The sequence below is a fragment of the Podarcis melisellensis genome, assembly GCF_964234715.1.
Source record: "Podarcis melisellensis genome assembly, chromosome: 4".
NCBI classification, from domain to species: Eukaryota; Metazoa; Chordata; class Lepidosauria; order Squamata; family Lacertidae; genus Podarcis; species Podarcis melisellensis.
Genome location: NC_138531.1, coordinates 98,441,811 through 98,460,356, shown reverse-complemented (window position 1 = coordinate 98,460,356; position 18,546 = coordinate 98,441,811). Strand labels below are relative to the sequence as shown.

The 18,546-nt window shown below is 46.9% G+C and overlaps 1 protein-coding gene and 1 long non-coding RNA gene across 2 annotated transcripts in view; one reads left to right on the top strand and one right to left on the bottom strand.

Annotated features, from left to right (window-relative positions):
* The window catches only part of LOC309369367, an 84,061-nt gene that overhangs the window by 49,734 nt on the left and 15,781 nt on the right, over positions 1-18,546 (top strand). The gene's annotated exons all lie outside the window — the stretch shown is intronic.
* Positions 14,565-18,546, bottom strand: part of CHRDL2 (chordin like 2) — a 45,317-nt gene continuing 41,335 nt past the window's right edge. Inside the window, exon 11 of the mRNA XM_081909983.1 lies at positions 14,565-15,040. Coding sequence (XP_081766109.1) covers positions 14,961-15,040 — 80 coding nt within the window. The 3' untranslated portion in view covers positions 14,565-14,960. The remainder of the gene's footprint in view (positions 15,041-18,546) is intronic.

Here is an 18,546-nt window from a genome sequence, read left to right as displayed (position 1 = left end):
AGATCAATAGAGACTCCTGGTTGGTGCTTTTGATCACACAATTCACCATGGGCGAAAAAAGTAAAAAGGGGAAGGGAGAAAAGGAAATCGCAGGGAGGGTGAATAATGACTGCAGAACTGGAAGCGACTCCAAAGGAGAGGTTCAAGGGCTTTCACAAAGCAAGGCTGTTGTTTGGCTGGCAAATCTGGCTTCAAATTCCTCCTGGCAGCAAAGCAGATACAGAGGAGATATCTGGGGCAGGTGTTATAGCTCTGCTTTACGGAAGACACTCCTCTGTTTGAAGGGCTGTTGGAGGCAATCCTCATTTGAAAGCAGCATTAACACATTAGCTTAGGGCCCTCGTATTTACGGGACTGCCTCTCCTGGTCTGCCCCGCAGAGGACCTTAAGGTCCATGAATAATCATAGTTTAGAGGTCTCGGGCCCTAAGGAAGTCAGACTATCCTCCCCCAGGGCCAGGGCCTTCTCAGTGATGGCTCCGACCTGGTAGAATGCTCTGTCCCATGAGACCAGGGCCCTTCAGGATTTAACTTCCTTCTGCAGGGCCTGTAAGACAGAGCTATTCCACCTGGCTTTCAATTTGAACTTAGCCTGATTTTTTATTCCCCTCCCTTCCCTCCCCTTTTTATGAAGATTACCCACTCTGGGATCCCACAGCTAAATCTCCCCTGGTCTCCTCGCTGGCCCAAATAGAACTAATTTGGCAAGCTAGCCCTGGTGATCATCTAATGTTTATTGGATGGTTTATTCCCCTAAACTGATTTTTGAATTCTGAATTTATTGTTATTCACGTTTCATGCTGTATTTCATGCTGTTTTTTGTTGCACCAATTAAGAGTTTTAAATTTGTTGTTAGCCGTCCTGAGCCGGGTTTTCTGAACCGGGAAGGGCGGGGTATAAATAAAAAATTATTTATTATTATTTATTATTAACACACAGTGGCTGACCAGATACCCCAAAGGGAAACCAACAAGCAGGATTCAAACTGCAGAGGCGGATCATAGCCAAGACGATACGTCCGCTCACCTCCCTTGGTGCGGTGGCATTGCGGGACGGAGGAGGCTTCACTGGGGCCCCGACGGTGGAATTCAAACTGCAGTGCCATTCCTGATCAGGAACTGGATCCTAGCCTGCACCCTGCATTGGTGAATGCTTGGAAATGTACTGGGAGCCAATGTAGGTCTTTCAGGACTGGTGTTATGTGGTCCTGGCAGCTGCTCCCAGTCACCAGTCTAGCTGCCGCATTCTGGATTAGTTGTAGTTTCCAGGTCACCTTCAAAGGTAGCCCCACGTGGAGCGCATTGCAGTAGTCCAAGCGAGAGATAACCAGAGCATGCACCACTCTGGTGAGACAGTCTGCAGGTAGGTGGGGTCTCAGTCTATGTACCAGATGGAGCTGATAAACAGCTGCCCTGGACACAGATTTGACCTGTGCCTCCATGGACAGCTGTGAGTTCAAAATGACTTCCAGGCTGCACACCTGGTCCTTCGGGGGCACAGTTGCCCCATTCAGGACCAGGGAGTCCCCCACACCCGCCTACCTTCTGTCCCCCCCCCCAAACCATACAGTGGTACCTCTGGTTGCAAACAGGATCCGTTCCAGAGGCCTGAAAAGAATGCAACCCGCGTCTGCGCATGCGCAGGTCGTGATTCACTGCTTCTGCACATGCACGTGACATAATTTTGAGTGTCTGCGCATGTGTGAGTGGTGAAACCCAGAAGTAACCCTTTCCAGTACTTCCGGGTCACCGCGGGATGCAACCTGAAAACCTGCAACCTGAAGCAAACGTAACAGGAGGTCTTGTCAGGATTCAACCTCAATCTCTTAGCCGCCATCCATCCTCCAACGGCCTCCAGGCACTCACACAGGACCTTCACCGCCTTCACTGGTTCCGATGTAAAAGAGAGGTTGAAAACATTGACGGGGGTGGAGTGGGCAGAGATGCTGACTCTTTTTACCTGAGAGTTACTGATTTTCTTCCAGAGGAAATTGGGTGGAGCAGCGAAAGCAGCCCAGCCTGTGTTGCCTCCCTCCCTCCGGGTGGTAATGTTCACCAGTCATGTTGCCTCTCCCCTGATCAATATGTTTGCTTCTACGCTTTTATATTCTTGCCGGGGCAGGGAACAAGCCCTGAGAGGCATATGCAAACCCAGCGCGTGATCCTCCTCTTGGATCTTCCCAAGAGGACTTTGCATGATAAGACGGTTCTTCGCACCTCTGAGGGCGCAGCTGGCTGTGGCTGGCCCTGTGCCGGCTTCGAACTATAAAGCATTGGAACCTAGAAAGGGGAGAGAAACAAATTATTATTTATCATTTCACGCGGTGCCTCCTGCCATGGCTTTTGATCGTGGGCTTTCAACATTACATAACATAACATTGCACCTTTGATATTAAACGAGCTCTGCTGCAAAATAGCAAAACGCCTTTTTAAGGTTGGAGCCGATTTATTTGGTGGAGCATTGAACTGCTGTTATATAGTTCCTTTTTGGGCCAACCAGAAGAAGGTGAAAAGGTAAATGACCCCTGAACGGTTAAGTCCAGTCAAAGGCGACTATGGGGTTGCGGTGCTCATCTCGCTTTCAGGCTGAGGGAGCCAGCGTTTGTCCACAGACAGTTTTCCGGATCACGTGGCCAGCAGGACTAAACCGCTTCTGACGCAACGGGACACTGTGACGGAAACCAGAGCGCATGGAAACACCGTTTACCTTCCCGCCACAGCGGTACCTATTTATCTACTTGCGCTGGTGTGCTTTCAAGCTGCTAGGTTGTCAGGAGCTGGGACAGAGCAACACGAGCTTTGTCTTTCTGTTATAGTGCAGAACATCAGGAACTTTAAAGCCCTAAACAGCCTCAGCCCACTATACCTGAAGGAGCGTCTCCATCCCCATCGTTCAGCCTGGACACTGAGGTCCAACTCCGAGGGCCTTCTGGCAGTTCCCTCCCTGCGAGAAGTGAAGTTGTAGGGAACCAGGCAGAGGGCCTTCTCAGTGGTGGCGCCCGCCCTGTGGAACGCCCTCCCATCAGATGTCAAGGAAATAAACAACCACCTGACTTTTAGAAAACATCTGTTTAGGGAAGTTTTTAATGCTTTATCGTGTTGTTTATATTCTGTTGGGAGCTGCCCAGAATGGCTAGGGAGGCCTGGCCAGATGGGTGGAGTATAAGTAATTATTATTATTATTATTATTATTATTATTATTATTATTATTATTATTGAGTTGATCTTCTTAGCTGCGTTTCTGCTACCCTAACTTCAACAAGTGTTTCGTCAGAGGCGAGTCATTTCAACGGTATCTCATTTCCACTCCTCCTGCAAAGTGTGCCCTGATCCAAATTGACAGGTCAACCTGCGAAGGGTGGCGTTGCTAAGCCAAACCCTTTTATGGGAGGCAGTTCGGTCCATGATTAATGGGCCCACGTAGGTGGCATGTCCTTTGCTGGCCTTGCCTCGGAGTCCGCTGCCAAAGGAACGTCAGCCAAAGAGGACCAGTTTTACCACTGAAATGCATCTTAAGTGGCATTTGGACAAATGGAAAGCAGATCACAGACATCTGGCACCAAAGTCTAGGCAGGACAGTTGCTGGGGCACCAGCAAGGACAACGTGCATTTTTATTTTTTATTTTTTTGCTGCAGCAGGGGGTGGGGGGGTGGAATCGAGCAGAAATTAGAGGCAGGAAGAATTTGGAGAGAGGGGAGATGTAGAAATGAAGATCTGGGAGGAGATAAGGAGAAGCCTGGCCATAAATGGGAAAGACAGGGAAGGAGATGTCACTTCAGGGAAAGAGATATTGCTGGGGATTGTGGGTGCAAGATTTGGACATTTGGTGGTCATCCAAACTGGATGACATTTGCTTTCGGCTGTGATCCACATGTTTTCGTTCCATCTTGAAACAGGAAAGTTAAGCGGGGACTTTTCTTCTGGCTTGAGGGCCACCTCCCCTCCTGAGCAAAGTATTGTTATAAGAAAAATACTTCTCCTTTTCCCTTATGGGGTATCCAAGAGCCTGTATAGAGTCCTTAAGTGGGTTCCCTATTGGAAGGGGAAATGACAGAGGCCAACCAGAGAATATTGAGAACCAAAGCGGCTACAGTGATACCTCAGGTTACATTTGCTTCAGGTTACAGACTCCGCTAACCCAGAAATAGTACCTCGGGTTAAGTACCTTCAGGTTGAGAACAGAAATCGCACGGTGGCAGCAGGAGGCCCCATTAGCTAAAGTGGTGCTTCAGGTTAAGAACAGTTTCAGGTTAAGAACGGACCTCCGGAACGAATTAAGTACTTAACCCAAGGTTGTTGTTGTTTAGTCGTTTAGTCGTGTCTGACTCTTCGTGACCCCCTGGACCAGAGCACGCCAGGCACTCCTGTCTTCCACTGCCTCCCGCAGTTTGGTCAAACTCATGCTGGTAGCTTCGAGAACAGTGTCTAACCATCTCGTCCTCTGTCGTCCCCTTCTCCTTGTGCCCTCCATCTTTCCCAACATCAGGGTCTTCTCCAGGGAGTCTTCTCTTCTCATGAGGTGGCCAAAGTCTTGGAGCCTCAGCTTCAGGATCTGTCCTTCCAGTGAGCACTCAGGGCTGATTTCCTTCAGAATGGATAGGTTTGATCTTCTTGCAGTCCATGGGACTCTCAAGAGTCTCCTCCAGCACCAGAATTCAAAAGCATCCATTCTTTGGCGATCAGCCTTCTTGATGGTCCAGCTCTCACTTCCACACTACTGGGAAAACCAGAGCTTTGTTGGCAAGGTGATGTCGAGGTACCACTGTAGTAAGTCTTTATTAAACTGTTGCAACAGGGTCGCCACTCACCACACGCAGGAGGGGAACCCAGAACAATGGTGTGCAAGCCCTTATATAGACTTTTGAAATTGCCCACCCAGAGCCCAAGACCTCCCCCCAAAACATCATACATACATCACAGAAGGAGGCGGTCTACAGCAGAAATCCTGTCTGCCAGGATACCTGACAATGTTCACTGATTGCTTTACCAGGGAAGCCTTGCCATTCTTTTGTGATGGCAAATACTTTAATTCCTGAAACCAGGTCATAAGCTCACCCTGTTCACACACAAATACACCCTTAAGACGGGTAAGCAAATGACAATGGAGAGGCATTCCCATTTCCTTCCTACTTGCAGAGAAATATTCGAGGTCAATTTGGGAGAGTCAATGTTATGGACTGAGTTGAATAGGATCCAAAATGCAGCAGTCTGATTGGTCCTAGAACAATAGGATTCAGAATGCAGCAATCTGACTGGTCCTAGAACAATAGAATCCAGAAGGCAGCCGTCTGATTGGTCCACAGGAGCCACCCAGTCCAGCTCCAGGTGGAAGTGAATCCGCAACCTGATTGGCCTTCAGGAGAATCCCGGAATTAGCCAATCACGTGGGGCCCATTGTGTAAATAATGTATATAAAGCAGACATTCTAGGGGAACTTCTATTCCTCCTCACCACTATGAGTTGAATAAAGAGCATGAAATCCACTCTCGACTCCGAGTATATTTCAGTCAAAATGGCTTCAGGATTGCTTTCCTGTACTATTTCGGACACATGGTTTATAAAGTTATGTATGTGTTTGCCTTGTACATTTATGAACATTTATTTTATATTTGGGACCTTAGAATTCTTATAACAGTATCATATAACCCCCATTCTGCTGTTAAAAAGGGGGACACAGGCCTCAGGTTCCTCTTCTTCTTCTTCGGCGTTCCCTCATAGCCCAGTAAGATTGTCTTCCATAAACACAGTTTTAACAGCGAATCCGTAAGTGACTGTGGAGGCCAATTCTGGATCCACACGTCCTTCCACAGTGGGGACATAGGTTTCCAGACAGGAGTTTATCACGGTGAGGGTTTGCCAAGCGTGCCTTCCTCTTGGCACGTTTCTCCCTTGCGTCCTGAGTTTGAGTGTCTTCAAAGCCCACGACACCTTGGGTAAAGGCTGTTCTCCAACTGGAGCGCTCGCAGGCCAGTGTTTCCCACCTGTCGGTGTTTATACCACATTTATTTATTTATTTTTTAAAAATATTAAATAATTTCAACATACCAAATTATCAAACCATATTACCACAGACATTATTTGGCGAACTTCCAGCTGCTTTGACTATTACTCCAATCATTCCCAGCCAGCACGATCAATTGCATCTGGCCGTGGCGGACCTAAATTTTTCGGGCCCTGAAGCTTCAACTGCCATGGGGGCCCCTTCGCAACCAGCAACATTGAGTGCCATCAATATCATCTTGAATGGATCGCCACCCCCTTTACAATATCTGTGCTGCAGCCCTGTTTAGGGAAGTTTTTGATGCTTGCTTTTTTATCAAGATTTTAACACTCGATTGGAAGCCGGCCAGAGTGGCTGGGGAAACCCAGCCAGATGGGCGGGTTATATTTAAATAATAATAATAATTATTATTATTACCGTTGCATGAGAAGCAATGTCTGCAAAAGGCGGAGGTTTCTACATCTTCCCGACGCATCTCCCCCACATCCCTCCAGACGATATTGCAAGTGGCGCTATCCCACATCCCAGCCTGCCAAAAGCCAGACTGCAGTCTGTAATCCGTGCCCACCGGGCAAGCTTAGTGCTCACCTGGCTGTTTTGCCAATTCTCTCTTGTTTGGGGTTTTCCCCAGCACCCACTCCATTTTGTTTCTGCACCGACTGTCGATCCGAGCTGCATTATAATATTGGATTTCTCCTCCATTGATGGGCAGCTCTATCGATTTCTATCCCTGAAGTCATAAAGGTAAAGGGACCCCTGACCATTAGGTCCAGTCGTGGCCAACTCTGGGGTTGCGGTGCTCTTCTCACTTTATTGGCTGAGGGAGCCGGCTTACAGTTTCCGGGTCATGTAGCCAGCATGACTAAGTCACTTCTGACGAACCAGAGCAGCGCACGGAAACACCGTTTACCTTCCCGCTGGAGTGGTACCTATTTATCTACTTGCACTGTGTGCTTTTGAACTGCTAGGTTGGCAGGAGCAGGGACCGAGCAACAGGAGCTCACCCCGTCGCAGGAATTCGAACCGCCGACCTTCTGATTGGCAAGCCCTAGGCTCTGTGGTTTAACCCACAGCACCACCCGTGTCCCTATCCCTGAAGTCATAAATGGGTATAAAAAAGGATGGGACGTAGGTGGCGCTGTGGTCTAAATCACTCAGCCTCTTGGGCTTGTCGATTGGAAGGTCAGCGGTTCAAATCCCCGCAATAATAATAATAATAATAATTTATTATTTGTACCCCGCCCATCTGGCTGGGTTTCCCCAGCCACTCTGGGCGGCTTCCAACAAAGATGAAAGATATACTAAAATGTCACATATTAAAAACTTCCCGTTGCTCTGTCCCAGCTCCTGCCAACCTAGCAGTTCGAAAGCACGCCAGTGCAAGTAGATAAATAGGTACCACTGTGGCGGGAAGGTAAACGGTGTTTCCATGCGCTCCGCCTTCTGTCACGGTCCTCCATGCTCCAGAAGCTGTTTAGTCCTGCTGGCCACACGACCAGGAAAGCTGTCTGTGAACCAACGCCGGCTCCCTCGGCCTGAAAGCGAGATGAGCGCCGCAACCCCACAGTCACCTTTGACTGGACTTAACTGTCCAGGAATCCTTTACCTTTACCTTACCCTGAGATACTTGACAGGCATGATGGCAACTGGATGTTGTGGATTTGGGAGTCAGGATGATGCCCTGCATCCCTCCCCAATTCTTGGGGTCCTGGAATCTAAGAGAGGTTTCTTTTGCTGAACTGGTCTGACAAATGAGAAGTCAATGACCTCACCTGGCCCCCTGAGTGTCCTCATGAGCATCCCAAAAAGATGAGCCAGGTTGGGAGAGATACAGCTAATAGAGGGTGGGCTAATGGGTGGGTTTTTCCTCCAGCCCCCTCACCTATCTGCTGGGTAGCAGAACAAGAGCGAGAGAGTTGTGTGATAGCTGAGTTGAAGGATGGGAGCTGGAGACACAGAGTCCTGGTTGCTCTGTGGTGGTCCCAAAGCTGCGACTAATGGAGAAGCGTGACCTGTTTTGGTGCTGATGCTGTGAGCCTCTCTGTCTTATGCTCAGGCTGTTTATACTAGGGGTAGGTCCAGGAATCAGCATGTTTTTTACACGAGCAGGATGTGTGCTTTTGTTTAAAATGCATCTCTGGGTTATTTGTGGGGCATAGGAATTTGTTTATATTCTTTTTCTTCAAAATATAGTCCGGCCCCCCACAAGGTCTGAGGGACAGTGGACCGGCCCCCTGCTGAAAAAGGTTGCTGACCCCTGGTTTATACAGTGGTACCTTGCTTCTCAAATTAAATTGGAACGGATTAAGTTCCAAAACCAAACTCTGTTCCAAAACCAAAGCGTTCCAAAACCAGGGCGCACTTTCCAATATAAAGCAATGCAAAAGGGAATAATCCTTTCCAGACTTTAAAAAAACAACCCCTAAAACAGCAATTTAACATGGATTTTACTATCAAATCAAGATGAGCAGGTGACAGCAAAAACGGCAAGGTTTTCAACGGGGCAATTAGAATAAGATCTATTATTGCTGTAAACCCCCAAAATGTATTTTCTATAGTTAAGTTTTTACCTCTATCTTCGGTACATTTTATTTTATCATGGCGGCTAGTGGCTGATGCACATAAATATTATTCTGCTTCTTCATTTCAAGGAAACTAAACCTGCATAAGCACCTGAAATCCCAGAGATCAGGGTGGTGTAGAACAATATGATTACAGGTCAAGGAAGACATTATTTTTATTCCCCCTCCCGCACAGTTTTATATTCTTTAATATACAGCCACAGTATAAAGAGTATAATGAGAATGATTGGAAGACTTGTTTTGCTAGAAGTCTTTTTTATTTAAGTGTTTAATTAAGTATTAATTAGGAAGATTTTTTTTAAAAAAATGTACGTAAATTTGCTTTTTCTTCTTTCTTTTTTTCTCTATTTTCTTCTTTCCTTTTTTCTTAATTTTTTTTCTTTAATTTTCTTTTTGTAGTATGAGTTTGTAAATTCTTTGTATAAGTGTGTAATTTAAATTAATAAAGATTATTATTAAAAAAAGGAAGACATTATATATATAAAATAGCAGGAGGAGGATGCTTGGCTTCAGAAACCAGTTTATTCCAGTCTATGAGACAGAGACACGCATCTCCAAATAAATAGATTTCTCCCCAAACACCCCCAATCAAAACAAGCATAAATACATTTATCAGATTGTGAACCTTTTCCCCAAAAAACGGACAGGAGTGAGTGCAAGTCCCTTTGCACGCTCTCCTCTTGTGACAAATGGACCACATTTGGTTCTTGGGAAGAGGCATCTTTCGGTTGAGTTGAGTGCAGCGGAGAACGGTGTGAGATACATTATAAATGTGATATAACCATGTACTAAACCACTACTGTAGTGCACAGTGTAGACAGTCTGCGCGAGACCCGTGGCGCCAAAACCGCCATCATTCCAGGCACAGGCGAGCGATGGGGGGAAGTCTGGTTTTAAACAGCTGAAAGGGTTTTCTAGCAGTCATGAAATTAAAAGACGCCTGCTTCTTGGGAGAAAAGCAATGACAAACCTAGACAGCATCTTAAAAAGCAGAGACATCACCTTGCCAACAAAGGTCCGTATAGTGAAAGCTCTGGTTTTCCCAGTAGTGATGTATGGAAGTGAGAGCTGGACCATCAAGAAGGCTGATCGCCAAAGAATGGATGCTTTTGAATTCTGGTGCTTCAGGAGACTCTTGAGAGTCCCATGGACTGCAAGAAGATCAAACCTATCCACTCTGAAGGAAATCAGCCCTGAGTGCTCACAGGAAGGACAGATCCTGAAGCTGAGGCTCCAATCCTTTGGCCATCTCATGAGAAGAGAAGACTCCCTGGAAAAGACCCTGATGTTGGGAAAGATGGAGGGCACAAGGAGAAGGGGACGACAGAGGACGAGATGGCGGGACAGTGTTCTGGAAGCTACCAGCATGAGTTTGACCAAACTGCGGGAGGCAGTGGAAGACAGGAGTGCCTGGCATGCTCTGGTCGATGGGCGGGTTGATGGGAGTTGTAGTCCAACAACATCTGGGGACCCACAGGCATAGCTGTCAACCTTCCCTTTTTTTGCAGGAAATTCCCTTATTCCAGTGCCGTTTCCCGCTGCTTCCCACTGCTATCCCGGATTGTTAGATATCCCGTAGACTGTCCCCGGGACAGGTGTGGCTACTGATCCCTTATTTTCGAGACTGCTGATCCCGTATTTTCAAATCTGAAAGTTGACAGCTATGCCCACAGGTTGAGAACCGCTGGGCTAGAGGATCCTTGAATTCCCTTCCAACTCTGAAATTCTACGGTTCTATGGTAAAACGTTAGAGGGTTTATTTTAAAACCCGTCTAGCTCGTTGGTTCCCAAAGTGGGTGATATCACTCAGTGGGATTACGTAGTGGCGGAGGAAGCCTCTCAGGCACTGGGGGCAGGGCACCCAGGGATGGGGCAAACCGGCCAGTGGGGTGCCCATATGGGCAGGAACGGACCGAGCTGCATGGTGCCCATAGGGATGGGCAGAGGCAGAGCTAGCGATGTCAGCGCACGCCCCAGGGGCCCGCGGCGATGTTACCCCCCTCAGCGATGGCACCTGGGGCAGACCACCTTCCCAGCCCTCACCCAGCTCCACCTCTGGGATTACGGAGAGGGCGCTAAGAGGCAAAGGAGTGGGGCTTCTGGAGGAGTAAACAGCCACCATCAGACTTTGAAAAACAGGTATCAGTGGGTCAAGGTCATCCATTTTGCTCATTTGGATATGCGGAAAATATTAAAAATAAATTGAAGGGACCGCAGAAAGAGGGGGAAGGAAGTCAGGTTTTGAAATGTCGGACTGATTGAAAAATGAGTGAAATCTGAGAAGTATACAGTGGTACCTCAGGTTACAGACACTTCAGGTTACAGACTCCGCTAACCCAGAAATAGTATCTCGGGTTAAGAACTTTACCTCAGGATGAGAACAGAAATCACACAGTGGCAGCGGGAGGCCCCATTAGCTAAAGTGGTACCTCAGGTTAAGAACAGTTAAGAACAGTTTCTGGTTAAGAACGGACCTCCAGAACGAATTAAGTTCTTAACCTGAGGTACCACTGTATATATATATATATATATATATATATATATATATATATATTTGCTTTCGTAGATTTTCACGGGTACAGGAATGCAGGTTTTGGTGTCCTCGGGTGTCTTCCCGTGTAAAAGTTGGGGTGTCTAGGCGACGTTTCGACGAGGTCTCACTCGTCATCTTCAGGCTGGTGCTTTCGGCTTCTTGTTACTGGAACAGAGCAGGATCTCAGTGTTTGAGTTCCTATAAATACTGTTGAGGGGGTGTGGTGTATAGCCTCCAATGTTCTGGGCAGAGAGGAAGTTCCCAGGCTAGTGTGCCTTTTCTTCTTTTGTTCCTTAATTACTTGAGGGATATCTTGAGTGATTTCTTGAGTGATATCCTGAGTACCACTTAGGTGGGTCATTAGGTGTGGATTAGTTGCTAAAGTCTTTGTGTCTTGACCTCTTGAACTTTGTGAAGAGTTTTTCTGAGAAGATGGCTGTACTGCACTTAGTTGTGCTCTGGCTTGGCTTCGTGTATAGGGGCGAGCTGTGGTTTTGTGGCCTGTGTCAGCCAGATCTGTGTAGGGATTGCAGGGGGGTGCAGCATCCGGAGGTGCCACCATGGTTTGGCTACTGGATGGTGTCTGTAATTTATCTGTGGAGAGGGTCTGGGTTTGGGTCTGGTGTGGTTGATTGGTGATGGCGTTCTGTGTGCCTCTGGATCTGGTGTCAGTTTTTGTGGGGAGGGCTAATTTCCAGATGTCTGGCAAGCGGGATGTGTCGTCATGCTTGTTCATGTTGTGAGGGTGTTTCTCTATCTCGATGGCTTCCATGATTATTCTCTTGTGGTGATGTTCCATGTTAAAGAGCAATTTGGAATCTGCAAAATTAATTTCGTGTCCTGTTTCTTTCATGTGTTGGAAAAGAGAGGAAGTTTTTTCTTCTTTTTTGACGGCATTCTTGTGTTCTGCGATACGTGCATTTATTCGTCTGTTTGTTTGTCCAATGTACGTGGCTGGGCAGACTTTGCAGGGTATTTCATAGACCCCTTGGTTTTCCAACTGGATTTTATCCTTGGGGTTTCTGAGGATATTGGCTATTTTTTGGTTGGTGCAAAAGGCTGTTTTGATATTGTGTTTATGGAGGATTTTGCTAATTTTATCTGTAGTGCCCTTGATATAAGGAAGGAGGGCCATGCCATTGTTTTCTTCTGTGTCTTGGTTTTTGGGGGGTGTTTCTTTTTGGATTAGCTTCGTAATACCAGCAAAACAGGGTTACGAAGCTAATCCAAAAAGAAACACCCCCCAAAAACCAAGACACAGAAGAAAACAATGGCATGGCCCTCCTTCCTTATATCAAGGGCACTACAGATAAAATTAGCAAAATCCTCCATAAACACAATATCAAAACAGCCTTTTGCACCAACCAAAAAATAGCCAATATCCTCAGAAACCCCAAGGATAAAATCCAGTTGGAAAACCAAGGGGTCTATGAAATACCCTGCAAAGTCTGCCCAGCCACGTACATTGGACAAACAAACAGACGAATAAATGCACGTATCGCAGAACACAAGAATGCCGTCAAAAAAGAAGAAAAAACTTCCTCTCTTTTCCAACACATGAAAGAAACAGGACACGAAATTAATTTTGCAGATTCCAAATTGCTCTTTAACATGGAACATCACCACAAGAGAATAATCATGGAAGCCATCGAGATAGAGAAACACCCTCACAACATGAACAAGCGTGACGACACATCCCGCTTGCCAGACATCTGGAAATTAGCCCTCCCCACAAAAACTGACACCAGATCCAGAGGCACACAGAACGCCATCACCAATCAACCACACCAGACCCAAACCCAGACCCTCTCCACAGATAAATTACAGACACCATCCAGTAGCCAAACCATGGTGGCACCTCCGGATGCTGCACCCCCCTGCAATCCCTACACAGATCTGGCTGACACAGGCCACAAAACCACAGCTCGCCCCTATACACGAAGCCAAGCCAGAGCACAACTAAGTGCAGTACAGCCATCTTCTCAGAAAAACTCTTCACAAAGTTCAAGAGGTCAAGACACAAAGACTTTAGCAACTAATCCACACCTAATGACCCACCTAAGTGGTACTCAGGATATCACTCAAGAAATCACTCAAGATATCCCTCAAGTAATTAAGGAACAAAAGAAGAAAAGGCACACTAGCCTGGGAACTTCCTCTCTGCCCAGAACATTGGAGGCTATACACCACACCCCCTCAACAGTATTTATAGGAACTCAAACACTGAGATCCTGCTCTGTTCCAGTAACAAGAAGCCGAAAGCACCAGCCTGAAGATGACGAGTGAGACCTCGTCGAAACGTCGCCTAGACACCCCAACTTTTACACGGGAAGACACCCGAGGACACCAAAACCTGCATATATATATATATATATATATGTAAAGTTCATCCATTTTTGCTGGTTTTGGGGGGCTGGAGGCAGCGGGAAGGGGGTTATCGTTTTGTTTTGCTATGTATTTGCTATTTTTATCTTGTGTTTTTATGCTGTGACCCGCCCTGAGGCTTCTGGATGAAGGGCGGTATACACATTTAATAAATAAAAATAATAAACTAAATCATTTCAATTGACTTTGGAATAAATGTGCAATTGCTACTGTTTTGAATTTTGTTGTGTTATTATCTTCCTTGGTGGGTTGTGCAAACTGCTTTTCTGAAGAACGCTTTTCATAGGGTAAGGTAGCGGAGGAATGGGGATGAGTTTGCAGAATGCCAAGGTGGGGTTAATTTTGGGCAACCTCTGAGCCAGACACCCAAACGAAAGGAAAAGCACTTGACAAAAAGGTTTACATTCAAAATTAAAATGAGAGGCAGAAGGAAAGGGGGCTTTTTAAAGCGCAGTTTCTCAAAGTATCCAGGGGAGATCATTTGAATTTTGGAAAACCTGTTCCAGTTCCTGAATTCAGATTTCAAAGTCCGGCATCGGATGACAAAACTTGCGAGTTTGGCGTTTCATCAATTCTCGGTTGCACCCAAAACCTCGAGCGACACAGAGACTCCGACAGAGCGGCTGGGGAGGCAAATGAAAAATATTCCGTTTCTGCAATGGAAACCCTCTTCCTATTTGCCCTTTGCTATCCCAGAATAGCAAAGGAGGAGACTCTTGAGAGTCCCATGGACTGCAAGAAGATCTAACCTCTCCATTCTGAAGGAAATCAGCCCTGAGTACTGGAAGGACAGATTGTGAAGCTGAGGCTCCAGTACTTTGGCCACCTCATGAGAAGAGAAGACTCCCTGGAGAAGACCCTGATGTTGGGAAAGATGGAGGGCACAAGGAGAAGGGGGCGACAGAGGACGAGATGGTTGGATAGTGTTTTCGAGGTTACCAGCATGCGTTTGACCAAACTGCGGGAGGCAGTGGAGGACAGAGGTGCCTGGCGTTCTCTGGTACATGGGGTCACGAAGAGTCGAACACGACTAAACGACTAAACAACAACAAACAAAAATCCCAGAATAGTCGGTGAAACAGCAGAATCAAAGCTCTGTTATGATGGTTTCCAACGTGCTCTATAGGAAGTGGCAGCCCCTCCGTCTCCCCTTCCCCGAAAAGGTTAAAGCATCTTTCTTGGTTCTCCCCCCACTACCCTTTGCAGATAGCAGGCGAAAGAGCCATCCATTCACTCTTGCAGCATTTGGAAAGGCTGGTTGCATCGGCAGGATCTAGGGCGTTGAAGTCAAGCAGCCATATTGGTCGTCCTCATTCCCATGGGTTAATTTGCTGGCATTGTCACAAAGCTGGTTGTAGATTGTCTTTCCCGCTTCCGCGACGATACTTTACTCAATAATGCAACTTTCCCCCATATATATTAATATCAATAGACTCCACCCCCACCCACCCCCAATTCTTTTACAAGTTCTTAATTTCTCTGTCCGGACTTTCAGAGATCTTCGCCTCTGGGCTTTGCACCAGGAACGTGTTCCAATAAGCTGAGAGAAGATAGAAGGATATTCATTACTCACTATTCCCATGAAACGTATACCCTATAAGGGCAATAAACTATTTATAGAATATTATCTCTCCCCCACCCCCCATCCTCAAAAAAAATAAAAAATGCTAGCAAAGAGAAAGGATTCTCTGGTACTTTAAATACTAATTTATTGCAGCGTGACTTTTTGTAAATGAGAATCTCCTTCTGTCCTCCTTTTGCGAAATGAATCTATTCCTTCACAAACCACACACCCTCTATAAGGAATGCAGGAAGATGACTTTGGCTAAGGTGAAACATTGAGTACGCCTAGCTTGGTACTGTCAACACCAGATTTTGGCAGCCTGGCCAAACTCCAGATGTCTTGACTATAACTCCTATCGTGTCCAGCCAGCATTGTCAATTGCATCTGGCCGTGGTGGACCTAAATTTTGGGGACCGTGAAGCTTCAATTGTCATGGGGGCCCTGTTCGCAAAGTTGGGTGCCATCAATATCGTCTTCAATGAAGTTGTTCCAGAACAGATCGCAACCCCCTCTAGAACAACTTTGCTGCTGGCTCTCAGACTTTGAGATTGTTGAAATCTTCACAACAACAGAAATAACCCATTCGAGTTGCGCGACTCAAATTGGGTCTACCAGCTCCAATTTTTTAAAGCAATGTGAGGTCAAGTTGCTTCTGCGGCCACTCCAGGATTATGGGCCCAGAAGCTGCAGCTCCATGAGTTTCTTAGTATATTCAGCCCTGGCACTTGGCAGGGCAATGGTAGTGCCAAACAGCTGGAGGGCACCAGGTTGCCAAAGGCTGGACCACGCTGGCAGTGGGTTTCCAAGGTTTCAGCCAAGGGCCTCTCCAAGCCTGCCTCTAGATTCGAGCTGACCAAAGACACCGAGGTCCAGTTCTGAGGGCCTTCTGGTGGTTCCCTCCCTGCGAGAAATGAAGCTACAGGGAACCAGGCAGAGGGCCTTCTCGGTGGTGGCACCCGCCCTGTGGATCGCCTTCCCATTAGATGCCAAGGAAATAAACAACTATCTGAATTTTAGAAGACATCTGAAGGCAGTTTAGGGAAGTTTCTAATGTTTGATCTTTTACTGTGTTTTTAATATTCTGTTGGGAGCCAACCAGAGTGACTGGGTAAACCCAGCCAGATGGGCAGGGTATAAATAATAAATTATTATTATTATTATTATTATTATTATTATTATTATTATTATTATTATTATGCAAACATTAAATGGAAACTTGCTGCAAGATATGGGAAGGTCATGGGCATCTGTGGGTTTAAAACAGATTCGTGGCAGACAGGAGGTCTTTCTGCAACACCTAAATCGAACCTCCACGTTAAGAAGGTGAGAAGACTAAACGGTCTTTCTGGTCCAGCGTCAAGTCCTCACCAACTTGACCAGAAGTTTTGGGGTGTGGTGTGGTGGCGCATGCAAAATTTAAAGCCAGTGTGGTGTAGTGGTTAAGAGCAGAGGACTTGTAATTTGGTGAACCGGGTTCGCTTCCCCGCTCCTCCACATGCAGCTGCTGGGTGACCTTGGGCCAGTCGCACTTCTCTGAAGTCTCTCAGCCCCACTCACCTCACAGAGTGTTTGTTGTGGGGGAGGAAGGGAAAGAAGAATGTTAGCCGCTTTGAGACTCCTTCGGGTAGTGATAAAGCGGGATATCAAATCCAAACTCTTCTTCTTCTTAAAAACTCAAAATCCAGGACATTTGCTTTAAAATGCAAAATTCCTCCCAAATGAGAATATAGGACCCTACCCTCCAGAAGAAGACATGTCTGGGAATTCCCCATCAGCCACTGAAGCCAAGCCACACTGTGATCAGTCTCCTCTGCAACAGACTGTTCTCAACATTGACCCCCCACCGCAAATATTTTATGGGGGGGCGGAGGGACCTAGGCCCCTTAGAGTTGGCACCTATGGTTCTCAGAGTGGCCAATCAGATGCCCAAAAGATAAAAAGGTAAAAGACCCCTTGATGGTTAAGTCCAGTCAAAGGCGACTATGGGGTTGTGCTGCTCATCTCGCTTTCAGGCCGAGGGAGCCGGCATTTGTCTGCAGACAGCTTTCCGGGTCATGTGGCCAGCAAGACTAAACCGCTTCTGGAGCAATGGGACACCATGACGGAAACCAGAGCACATGGAAATGCCGTTTACCTTCCCGCCAGAGCGGTACCTCTTTATCTACTTGCACTGGCGTGCTTTCGAACTGCTAGGTTGGCAAGAGCTGGGACAGAGCAACGGGAGATCACTCCGTCGCGGGGATTCGAACCGCCGACCCTCCGGTCGGCAAGCCCAAGCGGCTCAGTGGTTTAGACCGCAGCAGAGAATTCTTACAAAAAAGCCCTCTCCCCCCCCCCTGTATTTTCCAGCAAGGGGTATTCAGGAGCGTTTTTGTCTCCCGGCTCTGGTGGCAGAGCACAGCCACATCATAGCTAGAAGCCATCAATGGTCCTGTTCTCCACACATTTATCCAATTCTCTTTTAAAGTTTGGTGGAAATCGCTGCCTCCCGCAGGAGCATAGCTGTCAACTTTTCCCTTTGCTTGCGAGGAATCCTATTCGGAATAAGGGAATTTCCCTTAAAAAAAGGGAAAACGTTGACAGCTATGCACAGCAGCGAGTCCCAGAGTTTATTGACGCTCTGCGTCTTTCATGCTCCGGAACAGCCATGACACAATCGCTAACCTTAGAGAGGTATCTGTCTGCTGGCCTTTTAAGAAATCTTAACAAATGATTCCTACTGCAAAGCAAAGTGTGTCCTTGCAGTTTCTGGTAACAACACTTACATATCTTCCAGGAATGCTCCAGGAGCTATTTTTAATATGGGGGATTATTTTTAATATGGCGAGGGGGAATGGATTCGTCTGACACATCTTCCGCTTCCCAGAATGCCAGATGGATTGCATATTATTAGACACCAAGCAGCTCTACAGACTCGGGAAGGGATGCGATTCGGCGTGGGTGGGGGTTTCGTAACCCTCGGCCCGCCCTCGACGAAACGCGAGCGGGTGTCTCTGGCAGCTTCTGATGTCCCGTAAAGTGCAGAGACGGAAGAAAGACGTCCAGCAGTCCAGTGACTAAGAGGGTGCAGAACAGAACAAATTGTGAGCTTAAGGCGACGTGCTTTGAGACTGGAGGCAAGTCTCCCTTCAGTAGAGCTACAGTGGTACCTTGGGTTAAGTACTTAATTTGATCTGGAAGTCCGTTCTTAACCTGAAACTGTTCTTAACCTGAAGCACCACTTTAGCTAATGGGGCCTCCTGCTGCCGCCGCACCGCCGGAGCACAATTTCTGTTCTCATCCTGAAGCAAAGTTCTTAACCCGAGGTACTATTTCTGGGTTAGTGGAGTCTGTAACCTGAAGCGTATGTAACCTGACGCGTATGTAACCTGAAGCGTATGTAACCCAAGGTACCACTGTATGGACTTGGCAAATAACTCTTAACTTCTGGTTCCACCTAAACTCAAATCCCCCCGGTTTACTATCCCTAGTACTTCAAGACT